Below are 10,636 nucleotides of genomic sequence, written 5' to 3'. Positions count from 1 at the left end.
TAACCTAAGTTACTGACTATTGAATGACACTAAAATGTTCAAAATAAAATCAACCAAATAACTGCGACTGGTCTATCACCTTCTAACTGAAAGCTAAAAAACCTAAAATAATATTTCTTAACATGGGGTCATGGTCTATTACCGGGCCTCAACATGACAATTTAAAATAAGAAAAAATAAGCATTAAAATAAGATATAAATAAGTGATAAATCTTCTGAATCAAAGTGTAGAAAATGCTACTGGTTGGAAATTGTGAGTAGGGGTCCTTCAAAGGTTATTGTGGACAGCAGGATGACATAAAGTTAAAAAAAAGGTTGAGATCCATCAATCGACACAAACTCAACTGTCCGGCCAGACCGACAAGTGCACGACCGGTTAAAAGTTGGACCTCCTCAAAAATAGAATGATGATGTCTATCATTGCACCGTAATGTGTTGTTGATCCTGTCTGCACGTATAGGGGAAAGCAAAGACTTAATTAGAGCTGTGACAACCCCACTCTCCGAAAGTGACGAGATTATCCGTAATTGATGTCACAATAGATTACGGTTCGGTCCAATGCCGGTCCACTGGCAGGTCTAGCCTCGGTCCAGGCCTCAGGACATTGATGAAAAGCGTGGTTTGCCACGTTCAAGCTGCTTCTTGCGGGCCGAGATTCTAGCAAATAGCTGATTGTTTGAAGTTTAATAAAGCCATGACCCTATTCGAATGCCGCAACCTCACAGTTTCCCCCAAAATTGAGTGGACCAGCTAACAATAAGGCAAAGAAAAGCTCATCATTAACTGAAGGGCCATTTCCAACCAGTGATGTGTGGAGGCAGTTTGTGACTTCATTGTTGGAGGAGGAAAAAAGTGCATTTATTTACATGCAAACAAAGTTAACAAGAGCTAAGAGGTTACTAAGCTGCATGGTCCTCACAAACACGGGGCGGTAGAAGGAGGGGTCGGGAGAACAAACAGCACGTTTTTTTCTTCTGGTGAAACGTCTGGTCTGTAAAAGAGCATGTCTAGCTTTGAGGAAACAACCAAAGGGCTTTCTGAGACACGGAGTGTAGTGTGACCCAGTTTTGGAAACAGGGATGCATCACATCTGTTGTAAATACATGTGAATGTATGAAATGTGTTTTACTCTTTTTAGGATGGCTTTTCTGATATGGTAATTTGTATATAACACTTCCAGGATCAATGTAGAGTCCCATTAAAGAATAGTTCAACTAATTAATGAAAATTCTGCCATCATTCCTCATTTCATTCCAAACCTGCATCACTTACTTTCTCCTGTGGAAAAACACTTAGAAAGGTTTAAGAATGTACTAGCCACTCTTTTCCCCGCAAAACTGAATAAAAATCCAGGTTGTCAAGTTCCAAAAGGACGAAAAAAAAACTAGGTCATTTACGTAATGTACGCCATGGGTTCCAAAGATAGCTTTGTTTGAGAAACAGGCGTTTTAAAGAACACAACCTTTTCAGCTTGAAAATGTATCCGATTAAACATCAGATAACAATTAACAGCTTTTACATGACAAAAGCTAGAAATAATAACTTTTTACAGTCAATTCTGTAATGTTGATTTGACAACCTGGATGTTCTTTTTTGTGGAAATTTAGGCTAGGTACATTCAACAACACAGTTTCAATTCCACAATGTATTTCATGGGAATAAAAAATGCATAAATTAGAAACATGTTTGAAACAACATGAATCAAGCAAATAAGCCTTTTAAAAATGACATTATGAAAGCTTAAAAGTAAAACATAGCAATTTGTATTTATTAATAAATATTTAATTTAAATACTTGACATTTCTTTAATACTGCGCAGAGCGAGATGTGCAGCCTCACACTTATAAACACCATTCTTGATAGCAAGCAGATATTTTTTGCAAAAGAATCACTCCAACCAGAAAAGTGGCAAATCTCTTGATTGTGGTCGGTAAATGATTCTTCCTGTAAAAATCTGTGTGTTATGTCCATAAAAACCCTCAAAAGAAAAAGAGGAAAAAATTGTCCAATCAGAAACTTGTAGAATTCCAAAAGTATCAAGTAACCTTCTGAACTTCAATGCTGAGCGAACACGAATCGCAGCATACGACCGTTTCCGCTTCCTGTGTGTCCTCCTGGTCTAAGATGAATTCTCCACCACAGCGACAGCTGTACGTATAACACTCAGTGTCTGAAACAGAGAGAAGATTTGTTATGATCAGAATCAAGCGATTTAGATTCACACACAATAGTGCACTGACTAACCAGCATTCCAGTTCATTTCATCCAATGTTACATGAGCATCCACCGGCCAGCTCTGCTTCAGTTCACCGGCTGCAGAGAGAAATAACAACTGTGATGTTCGTCAATAAATGCATTAGCGAAATTCAAAGGAAAGGACAAACAAGACAATCATTATTGAGCTAGCATAGATTTATTTTTAGTGACACCACAAAAACAGAATGTTTGGATTTTAATTGTGTTCAATGACAGAGAGTAATAGCATAGGTCAAAAACAGACCCATAATTCGGTTCATATATACTCAAATCCCATACATGCCAATAACATTTGCTTGGTTCGTGTCCGGCTGAAACTTCACCACCATATCATAAAGGCTCCTGAATTAGCTCGCTGACCAGGAAATGCACATTCAGAGAATTGTAGAAGTTCCAGCCTGAGCCTTTACACTTAACACAATATCCAAAACAAAGAGCAGGGCCGAGGACTGCTCTTCATATTTTTACAGTAACACTGTATAGGGCCATTTCCACAGCAATATCTCCCCATTAAAGTTCCGATGTCTAATTATATCTACTAACAGAAATACAACATTAAGTAGACAACTATGTCTTCAGACGTGTATAAAGACCTTACATAATGAAGTGTAGTGTTTTGTTTACCATAGAATGAGCTATTTCTATCTACATCCCCTAACGTGGCATCCGGCATGTTGTTTCTACCGTAGCCCTAAATGGACAAACTGCTCTACAGAGCGCATTTTGAAAATACGTTATCTAATTCTGCAAAGAAGTGAAAATGTGACTAAATCTTAGTTATGTGTCAGGCACCGTAGTGTTTCAACAGGGAGGGCGGAGTGAGCCGCTGGTCGCTGGCGCTGTTCTCCTTAAAAAAAAAAGCGGCATAGCCATTTGAGGTCATCTGGTGTCCTAACAAAGCCTTTTTTCTTCAACTTCTACGAATACACACAAATGAGTCTTTAAATATTCATTGAATATTCAAGCAGTGAATACTTTCCATCTCTAGGTTCTATAGAACGAATCCAAAACTATAAAGGAGTGTGAAAAAGTGCAATATGACAATTAATTGTCAAGAGGCCGGGAATGAAATTAGACCATGTTGCTTCATAATGAATTAAAAAATCCTACATGTAACACTTTTTGTGCTTCCTAGCGGACTGTCTGAGATATTGGCAATTAACAGGTTTGAATGCAACGTTTTATCACGGGTCTCTTTAATTAGTTATAGGAACATCCTAAGTAGGTGCCAGGGAAGTAATGTCAACTAATTCTTCATCATTCATATTGGTAAAAACCTGAGACAATGAAATTTGTAGCGATATGAACTGCAAATCGGATTTGAAGAGACGATTATGTAACCTTCTAACTCAAACAATAGAGAGATTCTCCAATGACGCTAACCTTAAAAAAAGATGTTGTCTTTATGAATATTAATGACTGAATACACTTTTGAGAAATAGGGTGCATGAATATTTATGTGTAACTTGCAACTGTGAAAGATTAAACCAATCAGACGTGGCCTTTTAAATAGAGGCCACAGTATTTGACATCAAACCACGTCTGGTCAATAATGACACACATTTAGATGTGTAGTGCATGACTGCAGGGCAGGCTACTTAAGTTGAATGGGGATTAGTGTATCCTTTGAGCCAGCCAGAATCAATCCCAACCTTAATTAAAAGAGCCTATATAGACTTGAGTAAGAAGCCGAGATTATTTTCACACGTCATACTAAAATATAAACTGCAGCTGTAAAAACAAAAGAAACCTTTGAGAAATGACCGATGATGTTATCTGCTGAATGGCACCTTATTCTTTGTCTATTGAAACATAAAATCAATTCTATAATTATGAAGTCTATATAAAGCGTGTATGGTTTTAGCAATGATGTCACCGTTTCCAGCGGAGGTGGTTATCTCCATCACTCCTGTGTGTGCATCGCAAACCAAAGCCTGGCTTTTCTATGGGCACACTCTAAATGTCATCAATTCAGTGGCTGTTGCAAGCTATGTTAGCAAGTAGCTGTGCAAAGTGTCCCCCACCCCAAAGGCAATGCTACAGCTCCCAAGTTAATGGCGTACAGTACCATGGATGTACACTTATTGAAGGTCCTAATGGTGGGCTGGGGAAGTTTTTTCCTTAGGCGAGCGAGTAGAGAGGCAGACTATCACTTCATGTAAAATTTGTCCATGTGTGACAGACCTGACCTACATTCACTTGCTCTCCCTCCCTCCTCCTCCATTACCCACAATCCTCATCATGCTCCTCTGTGAGGAGGCGTCTGGTCGGGCTTTAGATTTTTAACATCTCATCTCGATGCTTGTTAAATTTAAATATCAACAATTTGCTCCCTTTATTATTTTTAGTCAAGGCACTTAAGGCAGAGGACAATATTATTTCAATACATTTTATAGAAAAATATAGGTTTGTTGTTGTTATGTGGTTTCCAAAGTGCTGTTGATGTTCTGTGTGGCTTTTTAGCTAAATATATTCTTTTGTTTTGTGTCATAAAAAGGTTAAATGGCATGAGGATAAATAAATGACAACAAAATATTCATTTTTGAGTGAACTATTTAAGGGCAGGAAGCAAGATTTGAAGTATCATTCACATCTGTGCCGAAGTGTAATACTTTAATTAGTAATAGTTATATAGTTACATTTAGTAAATTTGAAACTGGCTATAATATGGGTCATTACGTTCTAAAATAAAACCCACCAATACACTCCAGCGCTCATTTTATATTAAGGAAACTGTAAGGAAATGAGAGGAAATATTACTGAGTGTAGTTAAAGGGAGGAAACGCACCCTGTAGCTGGAGGTCGTACTCCTTCCTGCTCCGTTCATCACTCAAGATCTTCCAAGCCCGATCGACATCAATGAATTTCTTCAAAAGCTGCTCTGCCTCACCTCCGGATAGCCCCGGTTTCTGCTTGTCTGGGTGAAACTATCGATCAGAACGCAGAGTTATGAGACTGACACATCAATGACATGTGGTTAGATCAATAATATATTAAATTAAATTATGCAAAAAAAAATGAAAGACGTTTCAATTACTTCACTTCATAAAAGAATCTGATAACAGATCAATGCGATCACAAGACAAAAAAGGTAAACAATGCAAAGCGTGTTAAAGACAGCCTGTGCTTACGGACAATTCACCATAGAAGCAACAAATACAGACAGTGGTGCAAAATGGTATCGGTTAGTAGAGATATGTTGTCTTAATGACAATTCTGGACACGATGGGCAGTCAGAAGGTCAGAGGCCATCTCCTTCCTCCAGCCAAAAACACTACCGCAATCTCCACAACAAAATACTATATGACAGTTCTGTGGTAGCTGCGACCTCACAACTTCACTACGAAAACTATGGTCGTTTTTTTAACCCCAGAGTGAGCTTAAAGGCATTTTTTTGACACTCTCTTCAGACTTGAACGTATTTTTACAGTAACCGCATTCTTCTCCTTAAGGATAAATAGAGAAGCTGTGTCTATCGATTAGTAGGGGTCAAGGGTCAGACAAGCTGCTGGGCTCTTCGTTCGCCCACTGGAGAAACAAAGGTTGAAAGGGGCAAACGGAAAACAACTTAGATCCTTTCGAGCAGGCCTTCGACCAATCTGTGATTATGCTCTGGCACTGGCGAGCATTGCATGTTTGTGTTGTTGAATGGTCGCTATAGTTCACAAACTGCGCCGCCGCCTAAGTTGGGTAATGATGTATGGGGCTACAAAAACCAACAGTCTGGGGCGAGCCAATTACCGTCTACAGCAATTATATTTTTAATTTTAAGTAACAGGAAGACTTGATTCAACTAATCATTTCAAGCAATTACGTTTCAAACTAATTGAAATTTAAGGGTGCCTGTTCTCTGTTGTTCCTCGTTCTCGCCCCTCTCCACCCCCCTATCTCTGTTTGTGTTGTTGTTTTCACTTTGTTGATGGGCAGCCAAAATGAGATGAGGAATAGAAAAGCAACTGCAGCAACATGCCAAAAATTAACTTCCTGATTGAGAGAATCGTTAACCCATCCTTGGCGTTTTGAAACGGAGGCAGAGTGGGTGTAAAAGAATGAAGTGCTCAGCCGCCTCGCTGCTTTCTCTCGAAAATAGAGAGGCCAAGGAACCTTAACAGAAAGACGGTCAAATATATTTACTTAAATCATTCATAGAGGCCATCCAATGGATGGAAAGCTTCTGTGAGTGGGACCACATTCATGCTAAAGCTTTCACACGATGCAGTCACATCCTTATAGAATTGGTTTAATTAAAAGTACCCAAATAAAAGCATCCAAAACATTAAGATTAAGACCTACACAGGATGTCAGCTAAGAGGATTAAATCGATCTGTGTTTGGACGCTTGAGATCAGAGTACCAGACGAAGACCAAAGCTAACTAGTTAAAGTGAAAACTCGAGTTGTAAGTTTTCAACCAAATTACAAGAATATGAATAATTGTAATTTGTATATAAAATATATAAAAGCAGAATTAAACATTCAATTCTTTTTAAGTAACTGCTTATGTGAATACTCTTCTGAGCTATTACACAGTTGCGTTTTAAGCTTTAATACGTATATTTCATATGTAAATCAGGATTACAGGTTACTCAACATATTTATATTTTCGCTTGGGTTGATGTCAAATGATCTCAAACTGATATTACTCACAAAATTGTACCTGACAGCTAAACTTATAAATCATTATTAAAAGCAACACTGTGAGTCATAAAGAAACAGTTTTCCACACTGATTTAGCACAACTGATTATTGTACATTTTTAACCAAACAAGAAGTTACAGGTTGCAGTTTTAACAGTAATTTAAATGCGGTCAAACAGTTTACAACCAAACTTTTGTCCACACCTCACACAAGCAACACTACCCCTGTGTAATATCTAAAACGCTGTCTTTATTTCAGTCTTGTTGCTCAGTTTCAGTAAAATCCAGTTACCATGCAATCTAAACCTTCACCTTTCCCAAAGTAATACGGTCACATCTATTCTTATCCAGTACAGAAAACCAGAAACATCCCGACTCCGTTTCTGAACCCTGAGAACGGTTGAGCGAGCTTGGCAGCACAATTTCTCCGTTACCGCAAGGAGAACATCAGAGTCTGCCAGAGAATTACATTCTCTCCCCAGTGGCAGAAATAGGGGATATGGCTTCGCTTCCCCTGACTCTTTGTAGGTGAGCTCGAGGAGTCAGACCACAGGTGTGAAGTGCAGCTTAGCCCCGGCTAGCACATGCTGCTGCTCCACAAACATCTCCCTGGGCAGCTTTTTGTCAGATAGACAGTCTAAATTCAGTGATCAGATTTCAAATGTATATTTTCAACGTAATTGCTAAAAAATAGCTAAAGACAACTGTATCGATAAATATCACATGAGATTCCGAGTCACATGAAACAGAATATTCCTCAAAACAAAATAATTTTAGTTTACAGATTATGCTTAGTAAATTTTTATTTTTTGTGCGAAGTCAAAACTATTTCAAACTTCCGATCCATTCTGCCCTATGTAACAGAACTATAACTTCTCAGATGGTTATTGCACATTAAAGTGTCGCCCCACAACTTCCAGTCGGCGAGCTCAGGTACTTGTCATAAATACGTAACACAACGAGAGGCTGGAGCTCTGTTAGACCACCCCATCCTCCTTCCACTGTGGAGTTACACGCTTTAATTGCTGTCTCTTTGCATGCATTGTAAAATATTCATTTACTGGGCCTAATGGAGCTTGGAGAGCAGGAACACAATATAAAGGGCTGGGCAATTTAGAGCACTCGCCAGCTCTAACAATACATCATCTTCTCTCAGAGGCTGCGAGGGATGTACTGCCACATCCTCCGATGGGCTCTGATGTGCTGCCTGCATCCGCTCTTTGCATGGAGAGCAAGAGAGAGTAGAGAAGCAGGGGGCATAAAGGCTACTACTAGCACACTACTGCCACCTACTGTCAGGCTGATCAGGGCAATGAAAGAATTTTGAATTTTTGCCAGTATGGCTATACCTCAGTATTATGATGGTATGGAGTGCTTGAAGCTGAATTTACTTTTGATTTTCAAATGAATTAAAAGGACCTCTATTCGTACAATCGTTAGTACTTGTTGCCGACTTAAATGTTATCCAATAGTGTAGAAATAGCAAGATAGGTGAGACTTTCATCAGTTAAAATGTATAAAATTAATAAACCTTCATGAGATTGATTGAAGTCATGAAGTTACAGCAAGATAAATTTAACCCTGTTTAATACGAATGCAAAAGGTATGGGTGGTTCTCTATACGGAAAGCTGTTCAATATGGTTATAATTCCAATCATAATACTCTCTTGCAATCTAGCAAGACGTTTCAATAGGGGCGACCTTTATCAATTTCATTTTGATCTCAAAACAAATTGCACGGAACACATCCAGACTGATCGACTAGTGTTACGTGACTGCTGTGATTAAAATGGGTTTGGGATTAAACTAATCATCTAAAATACAAAATCCTAAAATGTGCATTGATGAGAAATACTGATGCCATTGATTAATTTTGCATGTTTTCAAAGCTTAGCAGCAACAATTTGCCCTTGGAGAAAACGCTGAAAGGAAAATCAAGCATAATCTGTTTTAATCTTGATCTCTGTATGATTTGTACGTTAATGCTGATCTGGTTTGACTAGAATAAATTATATACAATGCATATAAAACATAGTGTTAATTTTCTACTTAAATCTCATTAATAAGGAAAACTGGTTGAGTACCTACCACGAGGATCAGTTTCTGATACTTCTGTTTTATCTCTTGTATGTCATCAGATGGATTAGCACTCAGTATTGAGTACCAGTCTTTTTGTGGACCATTAGAATCTGCCATAATCCTGCAGATTCAAAACATTCATAACACAAACTGTATCTGCAACACATGTCATCTTGATAATACAGTGTAGGGACATCTAGTAACTTTAAATCATACATAGCTTCATATTGAACGTTACTAAACAATAGATTGGTGACAGGGTTAGAGTTAATAGTCATTGTTTTAAGCGCTATAAATTTGAACTTTGAGTCTGAGTGCTGTTTTGACACGTGACAAACAAGAATGACAGCTAAGTAAACGATTAGACAGTCGAATGTAATCACACCGTCTACAATTCTGTTGTATTAAAGAAATATCACGTTTCCAGACCTTGTATTACGAGTTTTCCTCAGTTTTAGCCATGACCAGTGTTAGCTAACGTTAGTCCAGTCCATGCTGCTTCCCGTGTGAATGTGTGTCTCGCGTTTATTCGCCATGACAGGAACAAGAACGATTAACACATGATCGTAATATTTTAAACTTCCCAAATTTAATAGCAAACAACAATTATTTAACCTTATATTTATACTATAGACAATTTAATATCTATCGTTGGTCATTTCATTGCTTTTGAAACTAATAAGACGGAACCCAGTAGGGTAAGTGTTTCCACACGGATGTTTTAGCGAGACACACGTGTAGTATCATGTGAAGTATCTATGGAAACAGAAGTCGTGTGGCCGGCTGGAGGAGAGGAGGGAAGGTAACGTTTTATTTCCAGTCGTAGTAAATAATCTTAGGATTTTTATATAAAAAATATTTAGATGAAAATAAGTATATTAATTTAGCAGATGCTTTTATTCAAAGCGTCTTATTTGGATAAAAGCGTCTGCTAAATGACTAAATGTTAATGTATTATTCAAGGGAGCATTCAAAATTTTATTTAAAGAGCCAACAATAGCATAACACACAACGCTATGTTTACAAATAGAAATAGTATAAAAGCTATATATTTATGTCACTTTATATTATTTTGTACTAAATAATAAAATATTATCAAAGAGAGATTTTCTTGAATTAGCTGAAATTTTGTGTTGATGATACTTAGTGAAAGAATGTAAACTTCTTATGTTCCCTTATCTAAACAATATTCTACGGTTGAAGAGTCTAGTCGACGGAACACACAGAGTTTCAGGCCTGGAGACAAAGTTTGACACAGACACAAGTGCTTGTTCAATCAGAGTCCAAAGTTTATTGTTAAGGACTAATACTTATAAGTTTGCATCAGGAGGCGTCAAATAAAACCACCAAAACAGTGGAAAATCACCAGACTTTCTGTTTAGTCTTTCCTTCTGAACAATCTGATATGATTACATATTTAATATTACAATAACAAAACAATTGTCCATAGGCATCATTAGGAACCTTGATATGGAGAACAACAGATACTTATATCAATATAAGACAGCATAAGACATGATACAACTTTCACCGAGGTTAAACAACAAGAAAGTAAGGCACATCTTATGTGAATAGAAGCTAATATTAATAGGAATGAATACGAATGAATATATATGATATATGAACTTTGTATTAAACACAGATGCAATATTTGTAGAGGACAGGA

At 37.6% G+C, this 10,636-nt stretch overlaps 1 protein-coding gene across 1 annotated transcript; it reads right to left on the bottom strand.

Annotated features, from left to right (window-relative positions):
* Positions 1-1,784: 1,784 nt before the first annotated feature.
* Positions 1,785-9,644, bottom strand: dnajc24 (DnaJ (Hsp40) homolog, subfamily C, member 24). Its single transcript, XM_056740047.1, has 5 exons — positions 9,400-9,644; positions 8,980-9,091; positions 5,045-5,183; positions 2,245-2,313; positions 1,785-2,170 (listed from the first exon to the last, which is right to left on the bottom strand). The coding sequence occupies exons 2-5, from the start codon at positions 9,085-9,087 to the stop codon at positions 2,037-2,039; spliced, it is 450 nt and encodes a 149-aa protein (XP_056596025.1). The 5' UTR covers positions 9,088-9,091; positions 9,400-9,644; the 3' UTR covers positions 1,785-2,036.
* Positions 9,645-10,636: the final 992 nt, after the last annotated feature.

Source organism: Triplophysa dalaica, chromosome 24 (assembly GCF_015846415.1).
Source record: "Triplophysa dalaica isolate WHDGS20190420 chromosome 24, ASM1584641v1, whole genome shotgun sequence".
NCBI classification, from domain to species: Eukaryota; Metazoa; Chordata; class Actinopteri; order Cypriniformes; family Nemacheilidae; genus Triplophysa; species Triplophysa dalaica.
This window is presented reverse-complemented; position numbering and strand designations above follow the sequence as displayed.

Bases quoted from the DNA above. Each gene is read 5' to 3' on its own strand.
- dnajc24 (XM_056740047.1), bottom strand. From the start codon at position 9,087: ATGGCAGATTCTAATGGTCCACAAAAAGACTGGTACTCAATACTGAGT. The intron at 5,184-8,979 runs GTAGGTACTCAA...TCTGATCGATAG, and splicing joins ATCAGAAACTGATCCTCGTG to TTTCACCCAGACAAGCAGAA. The intron at 2,314-5,044 runs GTGCGTTTCCTC...TTCTCTCTGCAG, and splicing joins GTACGACCTCCAGCTACAGG to CCGGTGAACTGAAGCAGAGC.